Source organism: Varanus komodoensis, unplaced genomic scaffold (assembly GCF_004798865.1).
Source record: "Varanus komodoensis strain SLA01 unplaced genomic scaffold, ASM479886v1 scaffold40, whole genome shotgun sequence".
Taxonomy (NCBI): domain Eukaryota; kingdom Metazoa; phylum Chordata; class Lepidosauria; order Squamata; family Varanidae; genus Varanus; species Varanus komodoensis.
The window spans coordinates 7325671-7346371 of NW_025335942.1; the positions used below are offsets into that span (position 1 = coordinate 7325671).

Here is a 20701-nt window from a genome sequence, read left to right on the forward strand (position 1 = left end):
CTCAAAGGGACTTGCTCAAGCTTCTTCCTTGATCACTTTGGCTGACCTTTTCCGCACCGCTTCCAACTCTATGATTTCTGTGTAGTGATCAGAATCATACAGGGCATTTCAAGGGTGCTTGTGTCATGCATTTGTCATGGCACATATGATACTGGCATTTCTAGTTTTGATTCCTTAACAGTCTCCTTCCCCTGGATGCACACCTTAGCATGGCGAAGGGTTTTGGGAGTGCCAGGGAAGCTGAGAGCAATGCTGCCAGGAGTCCGGCCTCTCTCACTAGGCTGGTTTCCTGGCAAGGTCACTCAAGGCAACATGGACAAAGCAGAGCCACCAAACTAAGCTGCATCCTCTCCGAGCATTAATGGTCACATTAGCTGAGCCTTGGAAAGGCTGCAATGAAGCAAGCAGAAAAGGTCATCGCAGGAAAGGATATTTCACTGGAGACCAAAGCCAGTCATCCACACTTGTGCGTTCCCCCATCACTCTGTATGGGTGTGAAAGCTGATGGGAAGAAAATGGGTGCTGAAACACGGTGCTGGAGGAGAGCTTTGCAAATGCCCTGGCCCAACAGAAAGAGCAACCAGGCGCGCAGCCAGAGCGCTCCCTCGAACGAAGCAAGAACGACCAAACCGGGGCGCTCCTGCTTTGGACGCGTCCCGCGCAGGGAAGGCCCTCATGCGGGGGCAGTCGGAGGCACAAGCGGCAAGGGAAGGCCGAATGCGGGACGGGTCGCATCCGCCAAGGACGCCGCCGCCGCGCACTCGGAGGAGCCGAGAGGGGCGGGCACAGCCGGGCCATCCCGGGGGCTGCAGTGCCCAGGGCGGCCGTAGCTAGCGGGCGGCTTGACAGCTCCCCGCAGTGACAGCGCCGATCCCAGCGGGGCGAGCGGCCTCCCCGCAACAGCGCTGCCGCCGCGAGGCCCGCCGCGGCCCCTCCAGCCCGGGCCGCCCCGCAGGGGCATCCCGTCCCGGGCCCTCTCCGGGGAGGGCGGCGGGGCCTCCGCCGCACCCCTGCCTGGGGGCGCCTCCCGCGAAGCCGCCTGCGTGCGCGGACGGCGCGACCAGGGCGGGCCGGGGCCGGGGCCTGGCCGGAGCGACCCGCCGGGGAGCCCCGCGGCCGCGCAGGCAGCGCTCACCTCCGCCGGGGCGCCCTCCGACCGACGCGGCCGTTGCCGTGGCGACGCGGCGGCGCTCTGCATGCTGGGAGGCGCGCGGGGGGCGCCCAGGCGAGGGCCAAGATGGCGTCTACGGCGGCCGGCAAGCAGCGGATCCCCAAAGTGGCGAAGGTGCGCGGGGGCCGCGGGGGAGCCGAGGGGGCGCTGCGGGCGCGGTGGGGCCTGCCGGGCGGCTAGCCCCGCGCGGGGGTCCGGCTGCAGCCCGGCCGCGCCGCGGGACGAGGCTGAACTGGGTGCCGAGGGACGGGAGCGCAGGCGCCGCTCGGCCTGGCGGAGCAGCGAGGCGTCCCCAAGGCGCCCCCGCCGGCGCGCAGTGCTGGGGGGCCCGAGCCCTGCGGCCCGGAAGGGGAGGCTCGGTTGCTGCCTTTCCCCCTCGCATATCGGAGGCGGTGCGATACAGCCCTTCATCATCTCCGCGAAAGGGGGCAGGAGGCGGTTGCGCCTGCTGAAAACGCTGAGGACTAGTCACATCCCCTCCCCTGTAGCCTTCTGTAAGGGGAGGCGACCTGGTGCTGCCAGATGTTTTGGACTCTGACTCCCATCAGCGCCAGCCAGCATGGCCGATGGGAAGGGGTGTGGGGATTGTAGTTCCAAACACCTGGAGGGCACGGCCAGGGTCTCCCATCTCTGCTGAAGTTGCTAAAGACGGACAGATTCCATATAGCACTGCACCTCACGCAGTATGAATTATCCTTGCAAAGTTTACTGTTCTCTAAGGAAATACTGACTCATGGTAGCAAAAGCACCTGCGGGCTTTTGACTATGAAATCTTTCTAGCTCCCAAAATACAAATAATCCCAACGAATTATGGATAAGTCAGAATTTCAGAGCTGTAAGTGGTGAATGACCAAAACTGTCATTCATTTCTGCATTTCTTCTGCTTACCCTTGGGTGGTGGTAGGAGATAATGTCAAGTGTTCCATATAACCACCAACACAAACCTGTAGCTGCTAAATATAGTTACTGATAAGTGAAGAAATGAAATTATCTGTCTGGAGACAAGGTACAGAGCTAGCAAAGGGATAATTCCTGTTCTGGTGCAATGCTTTGTTTCTTTTTCTTGTAAGGCAAATTGATCTGTTTGTCCTGCGTTTGCCCTGCCTTGAATTTGTCCTAAAGTTATATAAAGTTCCTGAGTCAATCTTAGCTTTCAGTTCTTGGACTTTCTTTAATATGACTTCTACATTTCACAAGCAAAACCTGTAAGGGTACAATCATACAACTGCTCGATGCAGGTTGGTGTCCCAGCTCTGACCCTGAAAACAGGTTCTGAGGTTGGACTCCAATCACAAGGCCTGCTCCCTCCATTCTCTTAGTGCAACATCACCCTCCTTTCAGCTTCCCAAGCGCAACAATAGCCAGCCCTCCTCGTGAGCAGGGGCAAAAGACATAATTGGCTCCCATATGCAACTGGATGCTTGTAAACCTTCCAGTTCAGAGAGTTTTGGGCAGCCAAACTGAATATAAATATAAACAATACGTAAAAATATTCTAAAAATGATTGCTTTCTGTTCCACACAGGTGAAAAACAAAGCTCCGGCAGAAGTACAGATCACAGCAGAGCAACTCCTAAGAGAAGCAAAGGAGAGAGAACTTGAGCTTCTCCCCCCACCCCCTCAGCAGAAGATCACAGATGAAGAAGAGCTAAATGATTACAAGCTTCGGAAAAGAAAAGTAAGTATACAGTAAGCAACATACATAACCAATCTGATACTTATCTAAGTTTCTGGTCCAGAAGCTCAGGGTATGTAACACACAATAAACCAAGAAAAAACTAAATCTGTCCCTCATTTGTTTAGGCCTTGTTTCCAAATACCTGAACTTTGGAGATTCCTCTCCCCCCACAAGATATGCCAGATCTCCTGTAGATTTCCAGTGGCTGCTATTGCCACTGAGCAATCATTACTCTTGATTTTCTGGGGAAGACGGTGGTGTATAAGGCAAAGGATAAGACAGTTTGACAGTTGGCTAGACTGCATTAGGCAGTGGCAGGTTCTCCTTCAATGAAAAAAGTCATTGATGGCAGAGATCGTTAGATCTGGTTTTTGCATCAAGTAGAAGATTGACCCAGATCAAGGGTAGACAGCACGTGTGAATGAATCCCTGTCATGTGGCTCATCAGGGACTCCACTGAGTAAGATTGTCCTCCAGACATTCCAGAGTTGCCTGTTCCTGAACTAGACCATTTCTGAGGTCCCGTCCAAATTTATGTATTTAAAAATTTCTACACTATTATTTTCATAGAAGATTTCATGAGATGGCTGTGAGAAAATAATGTGATAAAACTGCTACTGTTCTGGGCCACTTGAGTATATAATAGTTTCTTGTTTGACTATTTCCCATTGAACATAGGTTCAGATTCTCCGTGGATTTCTTTTTTTTTGGTTATACAGTGGAGTTGCTCTCCTTACTTCTTAAAAGTAAATTCTTATATTTCTCCATAGACCTTTGAAGACAACATAAGAAAAAATCGGACCGTTATCAGTAACTGGATCAAATACGCACAATGGGAAGAAAGTCTCAAAGAAATACAGAGGTAACTGTTGTGAGATGCTCTTCTTTTTAAAATAACTATTGATTTTCTTCTAAGATTGACAAAACATATGTATTCATTTTACTGACATAAATCAGTAGCAGTAAACTATTACTAGGTGGAGTGCATTCCTATAATCAGTACCATTTTACGTTTCATAAAAGGTTGTGATAATTGTACAAGTTTCAGATACCTCTTAACCTTTGAGGAGTACTCTTCAAGACTCACCATGAATAACAGGGCCCAAGTTTCAATGGTAACAATTAAACTTGCATTAATTTGGGCAATGTTTCACTTGCAGGGCTCGATCTATCTACGAGCGGGCTCTAGATGTGGACTACCGAAATGTCACCCTTTGGCTGAAATATGCCGAGATGGAAATGAAGAACCGCCAAGTTAATCATGCCCGAAATATCTGGGATCGCGCAATCACTACTCTACCACGAGTGAACCAGTTCTGGTAAGCTAAGCCTGGTTTGCCACTTTTCTAGAAGTTTCTCTTCCTGAGCTTCTAAAATTTGCTGCTGTTTTGTAAAAATCACATTAGTTCGAAAGGGTGCAGGTTGGCCAGAAAGGGGTTGCGGCTGCATCTTACGGAGCCCTTGATGATCGACGTGCTTAAACCAAGTGTTTGTCAGTATCCAAGCTGGGAATCTGGGCTCTGTGCACTAGGAACTAAAAGTGCAAACACTCTCGATGTTACTTTTCAAGGGGAAAAAAATAATACAAATTATTTTTGTTTGCTAGAAAGGTACATCATTTATGAGCCTGGGCAACAGTGCTAATCTTCCATGCGTTGCTTTTATTTGAAAGGTACAAGTATACTTACATGGAGGAAATGCTGGGGAATGTCGCAGGGGCCCGCCAAGTGTTTGAGCGCTGGATGGAATGGCAGCCCGAAGAACAGTCCTGGCATTCGTACATTAACTTTGAGCTGAGATACAAGGAAGTGGACCGAGCACGCTCTATTTATGAGAGATATATCCTTTTATGAACGCTTCAGCTTCAGCCTAAAGTTTTGGTGCAGTTGCACTATTTTGGTTGACATTGGGTATTGCTTGAAAGCACCAGTTGCTTTTATATTTATTCTATTTCATTTTTATAATGAAATCTGATAATCTGCTCATCTCCAGACGTCAAGAGGGGAAATCCCATGCTAGTTATCTCTTTGGCGTCTAATTTCCTGTGTTGTGCAATAGTGCTTTTAGTGCAAAGGAACAGTCAGTTGAGGTCCTGCATTCTGAAATGCTGAAGCCCAATTCCAGCTTTACAGCTTCAGCGAGAACTAGGGCCTGTTTACAATTTGTCTCTGCTGCTAAAGCTTCACAGCAAAAAAAGAAAGGAAAAAAAAGACATTCCAGCAGCTTGATTCAGTACTGTGCTACTTGTACTGGGGTTCTTACATCAAGAAATAGTTACATGTTGTTTTTAAGAGGTAGATCCTGAAATGCGATGCTTTGTGCTTGGATGCCTTAACAGCTTCCACTTGTCCTTGTGCATCCTGATGTGAAGAACTGGATCAAATATGCCCGATTTGAAGAAAAGCACAACTACTTCGCACACGCAAGGAAAGTCCTTGAGAGGGCTGTGGAGTTCTTTGGGGAGGAACACATGAACGAACATCTCTATGTTGCTTTTGCCAAATTCGAGGAGAACCAGAAGGAGGTAGCATTGCGTTTGCTGGTGAACGTAACTTGCATTTTGCGAAGAAATAGATGCTTGTGGCTACAACGGCAGCCCTTCCTTGTTGGCTTGTTAGGGCTGCCATGGCCAAGTGTTCCATGCCATCTGCACCTCCCTTCTGTAGGGCTGGTGTCTACATTTTTGTAGGGGAAAGGTAAAAAATGTCTCACATGCAGACGCTTCTAATTATTTGAACTGTATGAGTATTATCCTTCGTGGAAACGATTTAACTATGCTTAACCTCTCGGAGTGAATGAAGTATAGGAGAAAGAAACACCCTTCCCCCAGCGCACATTTCACAGGGCAGGAAAATGACATTTCAGGTGCAGGGGAGAAGAGAAAGTGGGGGACAAAAACGGAGCGCTCGTTTTAAAAGTACGCATATTGAACATGGCTCGTCGAATGGTATTTTTTCAGTTGTGCCCTCACAAAGTGACGTATTCTCAAAGATAATACAAGAAACAAGGATGACAAACGTCTATGCTAGCAAACCGACAGGATGCATGCTGTCAGCTGCTCTTGATTTATGTGCTATGGAAAAATCAGAGTATTCCAAGCTCACCTGATCGCTAACAGACACACTTCAGTAGGGAGGTCCAGCATCTCTTGCATGTCCCTTGCATGTGCTGACCTAACCAGTGCTTGAGAAGGACTCTGGAGCAAAGTTTAATGCATGATCAAGATCCTATGGGTGAAGGCAGTCCTTTGGATAATCAGGAATGGGCAGCTTCCTTTGCTGGCACCAACCTGGAATTACATTTTCAGGCATCTGGACTCCAGAAGAATCTAGACTGCCACGCTGGTGCCACCTGCAGCTTTTCAGCCCAATGAAAGGTGCGTTGCAGTGGTCCAGTTTGGATAACGGTGCCAGGTTCTGCATTCCAAGGAGGGTTGCAGCTAGCATGGAATCTGGTGTTCCCAACATCCCACCTCAAACATTCATTTATCAGAAATCAGACTTGGATTTCAGTTATATACTGACTTCAGATAAATTGCTTAAATATTGTGTCCTGTGCCTATTTGTCTGTTGTCCCAGTATCTGGGACTAGACTATAATAAGAAAAGGTTTTGTGAAGCCCCCTGCTTGTGTAAAATGAGGCAAAAATATTTGAGCAAAAATAGTCTGGTTCCAGGGCCTACATTATATGGAGTTAGCCCATTCCTTCACCTGGCCTAGTTCTGTTTGCTGTACAAGTTCTCAGCCAGAGGCCTTTCCCTGCAGCTGCCACCTTTTACAGAAAACCATGTGCCCAAGAGTCTCAGAACATACATAATGCCAAGCAAACCCCCCTTGTTCCTAAGCTGGTCTCTTTTTTTCTTTTCCAGTTTGAACGAGTGAGAGTCATCTACAAATATGCCCTGGACAGAATTCCAAAGCATGAGGCTCAGGAGCTCTTCAAAAATTACACCATTTTTGAGAAGAAGTTTGGGGACCGGAGGGGAATTGAGGATATTATTGTTAGCAAAAGGCGATTCCAGTATGAAGAAGAAGTGAAAGTGAGTGCCATGTTCGAACAGCAGGGGCAACAAGGGAGCAAATGTCCCTACCCTTTTATCACAGTTCTCTTGGTACTGTTTCTGGAATACCAGTGGGCGGAGGGTGCGGACTGGCTAAAATAGGGAAACATCAGTGGGAACTTGACCTAATTAAGGCGCTCTAGCTTTGTTCTCCCCATTCATTTAAGAACAGGGGAGAGTGTCACCGTCCTTACTTGTAAGCAAAAGTCCCTCCAACCTGAAGTTTCAAAGAGTACCCAAGTAAAGCATGTTCACGTGGTTATTGCGAATTCAGATAGTGCCATGACAAGCTCAGTTAAGCAGCCTGTATGCAGGCCTGCATGGCTTCTTTTAAGCCGGATAATTTTTTGTGGCGTTTATTGTGCAAACTGTTCTAGTTCTGCTAGTTGTGGGGAAGAGCAAGGAGCAACACAGGGTACGGAACCTGCGTTCCCTCAAGGACCCTTCTGACACATCTCCATGCACACTTACCTTAGAGGTACCAGAAAGTATCCACATCTTTTAAAGCCTGTTTTCCTCTCTATATGGGTTACTGCAGGTGGCGCAGTGGTTTAAACCGCTGTGCTGCTGGGCTGGTTGATCGGGAGGTCGCCGGTTCGAATCTGCACAACAGGGTGAGTTCCCATTGCTCCGTCCCAGCTCCTGCCAGCCTTGCAGTTTGAAAGCATGCAAATGCAGGTAGATGAAAAGGTGCCACTTCGGTGGGCAGGTAACAGCGTTCCGTGCACCTCGGTGTTTAGTCATGTCGGTCACATGACTATGGAGAGTGTCTGCGGACAAACACTGGCTCCCTCAGCCAGGAAAAAGAAATGAGCACCTTCCCCTGGAGTCAGGCAGGACTGGACTTTAATGTCAAGGGGAAACCTTTTACCTTTTTATGGGTTAGAAAAACGTCCATTTTAAACAATGGCACTGCCCTCTTAGACTTCGGAAACTGTTTGTTGCAGTGATCACTCTGCAGCTAAAGACGGCTGGCAGCAGGGCTAGTGGCATAGACTGAACGCTTTTTAAAAAGGAAATGCAGTGCTGAGAGCCCTGTTTTGATCATCACTGGCATTTTGCTGGTTTTACATAGAAGCAAGAGGAGACTTGCTATTCCTGCCCTTCTGAAGGTGTCCTTTGTCCTCCCTGAAAGGTTAACCCGCACAATTATGATGCCTGGTTCGATTACCTGCGTCTTGTGGAAAGTGATGCAGATCCCGACGCTGTACGTGAAGTTTATGAACGGGCCATTGCCAATGTTCCTCCAATTCAAGAAAAGAGACATTGGAAGAGGTACATTTATCTGTGGATCAATTATGCGCTCTATGAAGAACTAGAGGCGAAGGTAAAAGAAAGTAATCCCACAATTGTGTCTTTTCTTTGGTTATATGAATAGCAAAATAGGGCTTTGAGAGCAGAATTTTGTTATTATTTCAAATAGATTGGGCTTTGTCAGCAGAACTTGGGAATTATTTGCTGCCTTTCAGTTTAAATTCCAGGGTATTTTCCAATACTTTCAACAAAAGAGTGTATCAGTCTAAACAGGACTCAGCTACCAGCAGTGGGAAGCAGCAGCCTGCCCGGGGTGGGGGTGGGATGGGGGTCTGTATTGGTGCCTATCCCATTTCAGCATGGATGCAACTATACACGTGACACGGGGCTAATGATGATGCAATATAAATTCTCCAAGGAGTGCACCAGTGACATTGTTTACTTAAAAACCTGCTTTTTCCCAGGGTGAATCCTTGTGGGAAGCGGGGGGCAGGTGACTTGAAGATGCAGCGGGAGGTGGTAGAACAGGTGCTCTGAGCAGTCGGCTGGGTTCGGGTGACAAGACAACCCCCGTCCCTTAGAACAAGCGGTTGAGCATCAAAGCAGCTTGTGGATCAACCCATGTTAAATTGGCCCTGTGGGAAGCAATGCCAGTTCACACAATATATCAGCCGGTCATGGTTGATTGCTTGTGAAGGGTTGCCACGTTGTGCAAACCCAGTCAGTCCCCCAAGGATCCAGGCCCCATCACATGAAGGGCGCCAGAGGGTTTTTAATTCTGCCCAGGCATGCATCAGAAGCCAATGAAGCACTTGAAGCAATGGCGTCGTACCTTCCAGACATTCAGTTCTAATTTGTAGGACAGTAACTGTGCCCTGACTGCCTCAGCAAAACACTTTCCCTGGAAGCAGAAATGATGAAATGGAAGCCATGGCGCTTCAGGGACCTCCTAAGAAGGCGAGACCCACTGCAGAGGACAATGATGCTAGGAAGCGCGAAAGGCGGACGACACAGAGGAGGGCCAGCGATGAGATGGGCTGATCCTGTAGGGGAAGCCCAAGTTTCAAGTTTCCAAGAGCTGAGCAGGACATTTTGCAGGGCTTCATTCACAGGGTCCTCATTAAGTCAGAGATGACTTGATGGCACATAGCAACCCAAAGAGCAAGGAGACGTGGAGTTGGAGAGAGGGAGGAGGGCTTTAGTGGAGATTGGTAAGTGGGAGGGCTGGGCTTTTGGAGGCAGATCTAAATAGTCGGACAGAGAGAGGAAGGTGTTGTTTATTTCTAGGTGGCATTTTGAATTAAAATTGCCTGGAAGCCTGTGTTCCCACAGTGTAATGATGAACGTCTTTCTTCGCAGGATCCAGAGCGAACGAGACAGGTTTATCAAGCATGTGTTGAACTCATTCCGCACAAAAAGGTACTACATTCTGTCTTGTGCGTGGAATCAATAGATAGAGGGAACTGACGGCCCCATGATCTCATCTTGATGTTTCCTACCCGAGAGCCTTAAATCAGTGATGGCGAACCTATGGCATGCGTGCCACAGCGGGCACGCAGACCCTCCCTGCTGGCACGCGAGCCAAGTCGCCCCTGCATCGCTCCAGCAGCCACGCGCATATTTGAAAAGAGTAACGGCACCAGGCAACACGTCACTCGCTAGCCGTGGCTCGCCGCAAGAGGCGATGCCAAACAGGTGGCCAGAGGCAGGCACAGCAGCCATGGCGGGTGTGCCAGGAAGGGGGCGGGTGAGCAGCAAGCAGGCATGCCAAGTGTTGGCGGCGGCGCCCTCCTCCTGCCTCCTCTTCCTCCTCCTCCCGGCCTGCAGCATGTGAGCAGCCGCCCTCCTGGTGCAGTGGCAGGACCTGGCTGTGCCTGTGGCACCGGTGTCCATGGGGGAAGTTGGGTGAAGGGAGCGAGCGAGCGATGGGGTCGAGGTGGCAGAGCAGCAGCTGCAGCGAGGAGGAGGAGAGGGCAGGCAGCCAGGATCAGTTACGGCGCTTCCTGGGGAGGGAGGCCAAAACAAGGAAAGTGGAGGCTGGAACTGCTGCGAAGCGAGAGGGGTGGGCGCGTGGCAGGGACCCCCCTCCCCACCTGATCCCACTCGCCAAGGCTCGGAAGCGCCATGGGGCACCTTGAGGAAGATCCCAACGAAAGCATGGAAGGGATCAGCAATAGCCTCTCCTCACCTTCAGTTTAGGTCTCCCCCGGCCCGCATTCCATCCCCCCGGCAAACTTTCAAGCGCCGCCGAAGCTCCTGCGGCATTCCCGGTGGCTGGCCTGGGGGCAAGGAGCGAAGGAGGGAGCAAGCCCGGCATCCCCCGACTTGGGGGCGCTGAGCGTGGACATGGCTCCTTCTCTCTGTTCTTGTGTTTTTCTTTTAAGACAAAAAGAGTGGAGTTGTTTTTTTTTCCTAAACTGAAACCTCAGTGTTCAGGTTTTATTGCAGCGTTGGCACTTTGTGATAAATGAGTGGGTTTTGGGTTGCAGTTTGGGCACTCGATCTCTGAAAGGCTCGCCATCACTGGCCTAAGTCATGTGATGGTGAGAGTCTTGGGCGGGGGACCTCAGAGGTCCCGGTTCTAGTCCTACTCACCCACGAAGCTCACTGACCTTGGGCCAGGTGTGGACTCTTGGTTAACCTACCTCACAGGGCTGTTGTGAAAATTAAAATGGAGTGCAGTTTCTTCCCTACTGGGTAACTTTTAAAGTATGCAAGCTGTAAGAGTTGCATGGAACTCTGCAGAATGCCTTCCAAGAAGCATTCTAGATTGCACGAGCCTGTCACAAGAAGAGCAGGCAAGACAACGGCTGGATCCAGATTTAGTCCTTCCTTGAGTACATGCACTGACAAGAGTAGGCGGCCCAAGGCCTCATCCAGAGGCAAATTCAGTTTTTAAAATTTGTATCGGAATCCTACCATGTCCACAATGTCATAATTAGAAGTTTCAGTGATCTTTCTGTATTGCATGATTTCTTCAGTGTGTGCCATCCTCCAACTACAGTATGTTGATCAAGAAGCTTGGAGATGAATCAGTTGCAAATGTTTTCACCTGCTCTTTCTGGGCTCAGATATGATGCAATCACTTGGTCATCACAGGAGGACTCCTGAATCCTAGCTGCAACCCACACAGCCCACTAGACATAGCGCAGTCCTGCGTGGGCTTCCTTCTTTCATTCAGTTTTATACCACCCAATAGCGAAGGCTCTCTGGCTAACTTTGTTTCGAAGTGCTTATTCAAATTCAGTGAGGTTTGCTGTCAGATGAGGCCTGTAGTGCTGCTGAAGATGAAACAGTTGCAAATAAAATGTGCTTGAAATGCACTGGAAATCCTGTTTATCTCAAGAAAATGTTTGGATGCTTCTTCAATAAAAACCGTGTGGGGCAAGTTTTCTATGGCAAAGCACCTAAGCGGGCCCAGGATTGGCAACCTTAGCCCGAACTCTTTCAGTTTGGATTGGAAGTATTGTTTTTCAACTGAAAATGGAAATTAACAAAATCTTTCTATTATTCCTTCCCCTGCTCCAAGTTTACATTTGCCAAGATATGGCTGCTGTATGCCCAGTTTGAAATAAGACAGAAGAATCTCAAGTATGCCAGACGCGCGCTGGTAAGTAAAGTACCTATCCTGGTAATTTCCTTTGTGGTGGAGAGAAGGCAACTTTTCTGTGGGGAGCAGATACTTTTAAATGCCTTTTGGTCTTCCTCTGTATATGGGGTGGAGATAACGGAAGCGGCCCTCCCCGCACTCTGCTGAGTAAGCAGCTCGTCAAGTAGAAGGGGCCATTTGTCCACGGTGGCGCTGCAGGTCTCCTGTGCCCCCCCCACTCTCAGTTCCCCACACCATACTTACCCCTGTGCAGAGGCGGATGACAGCTGGGTATCGCCTGTTGAGAGGAGGAGGCAGGTGACGGCTGCTCAAAGTGCCCCACGGGGTAGCAGCAGGTGGACTCGGTGCCCGAGGCCTCGGCTGTGCCCAGTCCAGTGAGGCACAGCGGGAGACCCCAGGCAACATTGACCCCAAGGTGGTCTGAACCCACCCATTAACTGCAGAGCTGCCACTCCAGGCTGGCCTTTTCAGAGGCACAGGCCGCTTGTCTGATCGGACACCCCCACTGATCTGCAGCGCCAGGGGTCTGGCCTTTTTTCCCCTATGTTTTTGTCCAGACCTGACGTTTCCAGACCGCAGGCCCAGCATTTTACTACCGATCCAGGAAGCAGGTCCTGCTCTCGGGGCACAAGCAGGAATGTCACGAATGTGATCGTGTCAGGCATCCATTGCAATTTCTGGAAGGCTTCAAAAAACACAAGCATGTCACCACTTGTTTGCAGGCACACGTGGTCTTTCTCTGACAAGCCTGAAGCAAATTCTGGCTCTCTTCTTTACAGGGAACATCCATAGGTAAATGTCCAAAAAACAAACTATTCAAGGGCTACATCGAACTAGAGCTGCAGCTGCGAGAGTTTGATCGTTGCCGGAAACTATATGAGAAGTTTCTAGAGTTTGCACCTGAAAACTGCACGTCGTGGATCAAGTTTGCTGAGCTAGAGACCATTCTCGGCGATATTGACAGGGCCCGAGCGATATACGAACTGGCTATTGGCCAGCCAAGACTGGACATGCCAGAGGTAAGAGGGGCTCTCAGTTTGCCTGGCAACACTTTGTCTGAAAGAGGGATCACTCCATGGGTTGGATCCTCGTTTAGCCAACTGCCACTGGGCCAGTCAGAATGGACTGCCCAGAGGTGAGTGGGGCGAGTTGTGGTCCAGGTGAGAGGCAACGTCCCCCAAAATCTGGCAGAGGCAGCTTCTGAGAGCAGAGCTTTCCTTCCATTGGACAGATCTGGATCTAATGCATCAGCACGTGGAATTGTTTCATATACAAGCTGCACCCACCTTTTCCACACTGTAATTTAACTGCACACAGAAACCTCCGTGTGTGTGTAAATGTTGGCTTTACTGGATCAGAGGTGTGTTTATATAGACTGCTGCTAACAAGCCCTTCACAAAAACTGTTCTGAAGAGCTAACCTCCATTCTCTTCGCCTAGGTTCTTTGGAAATCTTACATCGACTTTGAAATTGAGCAAGAAGAGTACGAGAACACACGGAACCTTTATCGGCGATTACTTCAGCGAACGCAGCACGTCAAGGTATGCGTGTGGTTAGGCAAAGTTGGATTCGCTTCTAGATGCAATGGCACAAACTTCTCTTGTGCTGTTTTGAAGGGCCAGAAGTCGGCTCTAAATGTTTACGTCTAACGGTCAAAGTAAAATGCAACCTCTGTGGTTCCAGGTCTGGATCAGTTTTGCTCAGTTTGAGCTCTCAGCAGAGAAAGACGACAGCTTGCCGCGATGCCGGCAAGTATATGAAGAGGCTAACAAAACAATGAGAAATTGTGAGGAGAAAGAAGAGAGACTTATGCTTCTGGAATCCTGGAAAAACTTCGAAGAAGAATTTGGAACAGACTCCAGCAAAGAGCGGGTAGAAAAGCTCATGCCAGAGAAAGTTAAGAAGAGGAGAAAAGTTCAGGCTGAAGATGGGGTAAGAGCATGGGCCTACAGCGCTTGCTTTGCACTGTTGGTTGTTCTTTTAATGTAATTAATACTAGGAAGGCAAAAGTAGCTGAGAGGGGAAATGCTAGTGCTTGTATGCCATAATAGGCAGTGTTTCAAGTTTTCTGAATTTTAAGCCAGGGGTGTGGAGTTTATGGCCCTCCAGGGACTGCTGGACTCCATCTTCCATCGACCCCAGCCACCCTAGCAAATGGTCAGCAATGATGGAAGTTGAAGACCATCAACATCTGAAAATGCAGGGGCTCCCCACCTCCCACATCTCGGCCCAGGAATGGGGCCAGTTTTATTCAGTCGGCCAAATCTAACAATAAGCCTTTGTGCAGTCTGTAGAATGTGAGTCGCAAGCATGAGTGTGCAGTTGACTTATTTGGAGTGCTTCTTCACAGCAGAGCCATTTCTTGGTATTAAAAAGAAATTAAACATCGCTCAGCCTTCTAACAAATCGCATAAAAGCTCCCTGCCTTGCTAGAGTCACTGCTGCTCCCTAGTAGGAGTTTTCTCTTGGCATCTGCTTCTGGCAGAGGAAGCATTTAAATAAACAGCCCCCTGATCTTGCGGGCTGCAGTGACTCTTCAATTCTAGGGCGGCTTTAAAATGTTCGCACAACATGATCGGGGCTGGAGCCAGATTTAGGCACACGTGCCCGGGCTGCCAGAAACAGACTTACTCTTGTGTATGCAGCCCCACCAGCCCCCTGAAACTACTGTGCAGAGTGTCAGAGAGCCATACCGAGTGGGGCGAGTTCTGCCATGGGATGCAGGGGCTGCCCCCCAAATCAGGCAAAGGCGCTTTCCTTGGAAAGCAAATCCTAAACCCAACTCGTAGTGAAAAGTGTGCTGATTCAGACGCAGGATCCGTTGCGTACTTAAATGTTTCAGCAAGCTTGCGTGGAAATATCAGCACTTGGGGAAACTCAGAGTGGTAAATAGGGAGACGCATAAAAGCATGACTCATGGCATTCCCTTTTCTGACTCTAGTCGGATGCTGGCTGGGAAGAGTACTATGATTACATCTTCCCGGAGGATGCTGCCAATCAGCCCAACCTCAAACTGCTCGCGATGGCTAAACTCTGGAAGCAGCAGCAACAGGAAGAGAATCCAGAGCAAGATCCTGACAAGGACGTTGACGAAAGTAGTGCCTGATTCCTCTTTTACATTCCCGTTCCCCTTTTTTACAGAATTTTTGTCTCTGAATACAATTAAACATTTCCCCCCAAAAAGTCAAGTGTGGAATGAGTTTGCGGATTATGCATGCGCCTTAGCGGAAAACGAGGCACACGCTTTGCTTTCAGCTGCTCTCCATGCTGATTTTCACCATATTTACTTTAACACTCCAATCCCAACGCACGCTTCACACAGACGGCAGGGAGCCCAGTCAAAACAAGCAGTCGTTTTTTCTGTACTGCATTCTTGGAAATAATTTAATATTTCAGAAGAATTAGTGATGGTTTAAATATCGACCCCTAAGTGACAAATATTGTCATTGTGAGTTTTTGTTTGGGTTTTTTTTGCTCCAGAGGCTTGAGAAGATTTAAGCATGTCACCTAAAGATGAAACCACTCCTTCAAACCTGCGCCGTGTCCCCTCATTGCTCTAGGGCTTCCAATCACATTCAAAACAAAGGCTTGCCACATTCTTTGAAAGTGTGTCCAGGTGCCTACGGGTGTTGAGTGTACGGTACAAAAATAGCCACACGCAATTCATTCAATGTCTTCCGGCCTGACAGGATGTGGTAATGGTATAATTGATTTCTTCTCTGCATCTCTGGACAAGGCTTTCCTCATATCTATAAAAAAACAAACATATTTGCAACATGATCTATGGTATGGGTGCCTGAGAGGGTCATACCACAAATTTTCAGTAAAGTAGTCTGCAGAAAGATAGCTGTAGGTAAAAAGTGAACTATCAATAAATCAAAACAGCTCGCGCCTTGAATTGCTTGCATAATTGGCTGATGAATTTCATGGAAAATGGTATTTGCATTTAGCCGAATGCAAGAAATCCACTTCGCAGAGATGCTGAAGAGGGAATCCAGGTAAACTGAGGGCATTGCCAAAAGCAGCAAACACCTGCTTGATCTTCTAACAGTACCAAAAACCAAAGAATCGCCCAAGCAAGCACCTTGGGACAGTCATTCACTCCCAGAGCCCACAGTATGGACTTCTTCCGCTTCCCCTCCCCACTATACGAGGAAGAACACACATCCTTTTCTATCTGCAAAGGTTCAGGCTTTTAACTGCAAAAAGCTCAAAGTTAAAGGTGAGCTCTGGTCAGCCCATATAAACGCCATGGCACACATTAACAGAGCAAGCAAGAATCACGCCAGGTAGCAGGTTGCCAAAAGTATCCACTGGTTTTCCTGCTCACAACAACCCCCTAGGGAAATGCAGTCTCCATTCTTGAATCTACCTTTGCATTCCTAATAGCCCCCCGCTCAGCAGCAACCTCCACTCCAGCTTGGAGAACAAGCTCAGCAACGAGACGACAAGCTGCCTGCCAGCACCGCCCCTTGCCTCAGCGCGACAGCAAACGTGCAGTGAGCATCACTGCCCCCAGCCGCCATGCTCCTGACAGACGAAGCTCAAGAGCGCTCCCTTTCAAGCCTCAGTGTTTCAATTACTTTGTACTCATGGGGAATGGCAATTTAAATGCCCATCCATTTGGGAGAACTTGTGCCCTTCCATGGGCCGGTCAATTGAGATGTTACCAAGTTTCACATGCATTTACGAAAAGGCATGAAGAGTTTCAAGCACGTGTGAAGTGTGTACACAGTCAATTCAATCACCAAACATGACCAAAATATTCTGTAAACATAGAATACATTTACCATAAGCGTCTTCATCGGGCTCCCCATTGCTGGCCGAGTAGTATTCTAACACTGTCCGATATACACTGTAGCCTAGTTGTTTGTACATGTTGACAGCCACTTGATTTGAAACTCTTACAAAGAGATCCACAAAAAACCCACCCTTTCTGCAGAAAGAAAGAAAAAGAAAACAGAATAGCTTACTGGTGTTACATAGCATGGTAAGAAGAAGCAGGGCAGCACTGGTTCAGTTCAGACATCATGACAATCCATGTCTAAGAAAGTTTTGTATAAGGCAAATATCAGTAAAGACAACCGTCAGTTTTAAAATGTGGTGCTTGTTACTACAAATCAGGAGATGCTTGCTCCTAAAAGAAGTGATTCAGGGTCAGAATACCCCAGTGCAGCGAAGGGCCCTTTGTGCTGCTTTTGCATTCAGCTGGGATCACCTGAACAAAGACATTCTCGGTCCCTTAACTAATTCGATTTAGTTAACCAGTTAATCTCTCAGCCATGCCAAAAATGTAAGACATTCCTTATTGAGCATTCCTGACTCAATAAAAGTTTTCCTCGAGTTTTTCTTACAGCCTCCAATGCTTTTCCACATAATCAAGACAAGGCCTTCAACTGCCTTCACTGACTAATCAAAAGGAATTTCAGCAAATCAAACACCACTGAGGGAGGAGTGTTCCAACTTTGTTCACAGCATGATATACCGATTCTTCGACTTAATAAACTAGCCTCACCTTTCTGATATTTCCTCAAGCAGCTCCATCAGTTTGGCAGCCAAACCCAGCCTCCGAAATTCAGGTGCAACAGAGAGGGCAGTAACGTGGCCATGCCACTCCTCCCTGGCTACAGAACCTTCAGCTTTTCCCATGACTGCAAAGGAAACACCAGAGAGTTAATTAGCGTATTTAGGCTAGACTGTGACCATCCCAGGGGAAGTGCACCACTGTCTTGTCAGACCGGCCCATGACAGATTATCCTTCCCACCACTCCTAGGAGGTATGTGTAACTCTGGCCATAAATGAAACCAAACAGATTAACTCCCTGACCTATAAACTCAAGGGGGAGTACATTTATAGGGGCAGGATTACAGAAGAACAGAAGTTAAGCTCCTAAGCATGTTATGCTGAAATTAATGGGGTCTGCTTCCAAGTAGAGCTTGAAGCCTACTTAACTAATAAGCGTTTTGGTTCATCAAGAATCCATTATATTGGGCTATGTTTGTCTATGAGAAAAACTTCTGAAGAAGCACATGCTGTTTCTAATAAAGTATACAGGTGTTAGGGCATGCAACACCTTCCCCCACCTGATGATGATGATGATGATGGTTCGGGCTACAGTTTTCCAGAGTGCCTGTCCACTGCCCATGCTGCCTGGGGCTGAGGGCAAGACAAAAAATGACTGTTCTACTTACTGTAGCCCATCAGCTCTCCACCGGGTGCTTCCGCAACAATAAAATACTCTGGCCAATGAGCCAGGTACTGTAAGTAAAATGGAATTCCATACTATGGACATTCTGTGTTAAAGAAAAGTTCGACTTCAACAAAAAAGTAGATAATTTCTCTTATGTGTTAGCAACATTTCTCTAGTATGTAAACAAACCTAACTCTATACCTAACCACATTTCATGTTTTTTAATAAAAATATTAACAACAATACAAATACAAAAAAATCAATTAACACCAACCAAAGAAAGCCTACGAACACAACTGGTGAACCCCCTGACCCTAATAATGATTAATTTCCTTCTTTTTAACTTTTTCTTCTATGCTTCCTCTCTTCAGGACTAGCCCCTTCCATCCAAAATTGCATTAAGTCACCTGGAGGTTTGATGCCTTTTCCTTGTATTAATATGTGTTCAATAAACAATGCCCAAATATCATTAAACTCATTCTTATGTGTCAGTCCTTTTGTCCACCTTAATTCCACATGTCAATTTATTGTTAACAGCTATATTCCAGATTTCTTTATACCATCTGCTTTTTTGGAAATCCTGTTTCTCCTTCCAATTCTTTGCTATTATTATTCTTGCTGCAGGTAACTAAACTGGTTATTAACTCTTTGATATTCCATTTCTGATTCTTTTTATGAGACTGGACTATAACTGCAGTTGTCCTGCAAGTTTTGTCTTAAGTCAGGAGTCCGTTCATTGGAATACTTGCTGTTTTATTACTGTATCTATTAATTATTTAAATTGCTAGGTGAAATGTATTCTTCTACACTGACCTGGAAAGGCTCCTGCCTTGAAAGGTGGCCTAGAAATACTTAAAACAACATGTAAGTAACTCAATCTCTTATTAGAGAATCTAAAGCTCTTACATGCCCTTTCCATGGAATGCTCTTAAAAGGCCTAAAATATCCACGTCCGTGCAAATATTTACATTCTGTGGGTACACTTGAGAGCTCTTGAAATCGGCTGCAGTTCCCTGACAAACATCTTTCACTGTTAAGCATAGTTTTGTAGTAATTTAATGTAAGCAAAGGTCCTCAGTTATCGCTCTTAGCCCACTCCAGACATACAGTTTAAAGTTACACTTTAAAAGGATACAGTCTCTGTGAGAGGATCCAAGTTGCTGTGGGAAAAAAGTAGTACTGGTTAAACACTCTGAGAAGGACAAGGGAGAGAGGCTTGAAGCCAAGATGGTTCTCATTTATGACCTTATGACCGGGGTGGGGAGATAATCCTTTCAACATCTCCCTTTAATCCCAGTCCCCTAATTGGCTGGCCTAGCAATAGCCAAAGGCAAGCTCCAGCACCCCATTGATTAATTATTAGATTTACATCCCGTTTTTTCTTACCCTTCAGTTTTTTTATGATTATGATTACTACTACTAAATTTATTCCAAGAGATCCTGGAGGTAATGCTATTCAGGATAAGCTGAAATAAGAATGCCAACTTTTTCAACTGACTGCTACAGCTATGCCTTTAACAGCAGCCTAGTTAGACAGATACAAAAACTCCTCTCCACCTGCAACACATTTGATTTCCTGCTTTCTGGTCATCCAGTAGTTGCTAAAAGCAACTGCACATGCCAAGCCTTTTCTAGTTGCTTGGCTCCCCAGAAAGAACTCAAATCCCAACTTTGCAAATTGCACATACACACATGGGGAGAATACCGCAGGTGTGGCTCAGACTTTTTCTCCCATGCCTTGATTCATAGAATCACAGTAGAGTTGGAAGGGGCCATGAAGGCCATCGAGTCCACCCCCCTGCTGCTGCAGGACACCATGTTACATCACCCCAATCAGAGGGCTGCCCAGTTTCTTCTTCAATGTCTCCAGTGTTGGAGAGCCCACCACCTCTCCAGGCAGCTGGTCCCACTGTCATATTGCTTAAACAGTAAGGAAATTTTCCTTGTATCTCTGGTGGTCATTTCTTATCCGTCATCTAACAAAAAACAGTTTTTGCTACGCACAGAATAGTAGAGTTGGAAGGGGCCAGAAGGCCCTCAAGTGTAACATGGTGTCCTGCAACAGCAGCAGGTTGGACTCGATGGCCTTCATGGCCCCTTCCAACTCTACTGTTCTATGATTCTGAGAGCCCAACCCCCTGCTATTGCAAGACACCAGTTTGCACCACCCCACTCAGAGGGCTGCCCAGTTTCTTCTTGGATGTCTCCAGCGCGGGAGAGCCCCCACCCCTCCAGGCAGCTGCTTCCTCTGTGCTATTGCTGTGACTGCGAGGAAGCTTTTCCTGCTGTCTAGCCTGAACCCGGGTTATCGCAACCCGAGCTGCCCATTCCTTATGAGCAAGACGAGACCCGGCCGTTCCCCGTTGGGACAACCTTGGAGGTGCTTATAGGGAGATCTCACCCCTCCCCGCGCAAGACTTCGTGCCCAGCTTGCTACCGCACCGGGCTCTTAATAGCTACTGAAGGCACAGGAGAGGGACCGGGGGGGGGGGGGGTCCTCTTTCCTTTTAATCGAGGCCACCCGTGCCCCGCCCCCCACACAAGCTGGCGCGGGTGCAGCGCTACGGAAGCGGGACGCGGGCCGGCCCGGGGCCCGGGGGGAGGCAGCAGGATCCCCGCGCCCGCCCACGCCGCCTCACATGTTGTTGAAGCGGAAGAGGTCGTTGCAGGTGAAGGCGCGCAGCGAAGTCATGGCTCGTCCGCGGGCCGAGCGGCCGTCTCCGGAAGTCGCGCCCCGG

General features: G+C 48.1%; 2 protein-coding genes across 2 annotated transcripts; one reads left to right on the plus strand and one right to left on the minus strand.

Moving 5' to 3' along the window:
• The first annotated feature begins 1213 nt into the window (after positions 1-1213).
• On the plus strand, positions 1214-14955 carry CRNKL1 (crooked neck pre-mRNA splicing factor 1). Its single transcript, XM_044442922.1, has 14 exons — positions 1214-1285; positions 2696-2848; positions 3619-3710; positions 4009-4167; positions 4521-4687; positions 5194-5372; positions 6717-6887; positions 8044-8235; positions 9522-9581; positions 11692-11772; positions 12552-12791; positions 13212-13313; positions 13456-13704; positions 14714-14955. Exons 1-14 carry the CDS (start codon positions 1238-1240, stop codon positions 14876-14878), a joined length of 2058 nt encoding a protein of 685 aa, XP_044298857.1. The 5' UTR covers positions 1214-1237; the 3' UTR covers positions 14879-14955.
• Positions 14956-15138: 183 nt separating this feature from the next.
• Positions 15139-20701, minus strand: NAA20 (N-alpha-acetyltransferase 20, NatB catalytic subunit). Its single transcript, XM_044442923.1, has 6 exons — positions 20603-20701; positions 19099-19123; positions 17965-18055; positions 17288-17423; positions 16563-16708; positions 15139-15521 (listed from the first exon to the last, which is right to left on the minus strand). The coding sequence occupies exons 1-6, from the start codon at positions 20653-20655 to the stop codon at positions 15436-15438; spliced, it is 537 nt and encodes a 178-aa protein (XP_044298858.1). The 5' UTR covers positions 20656-20701; the 3' UTR covers positions 15139-15435.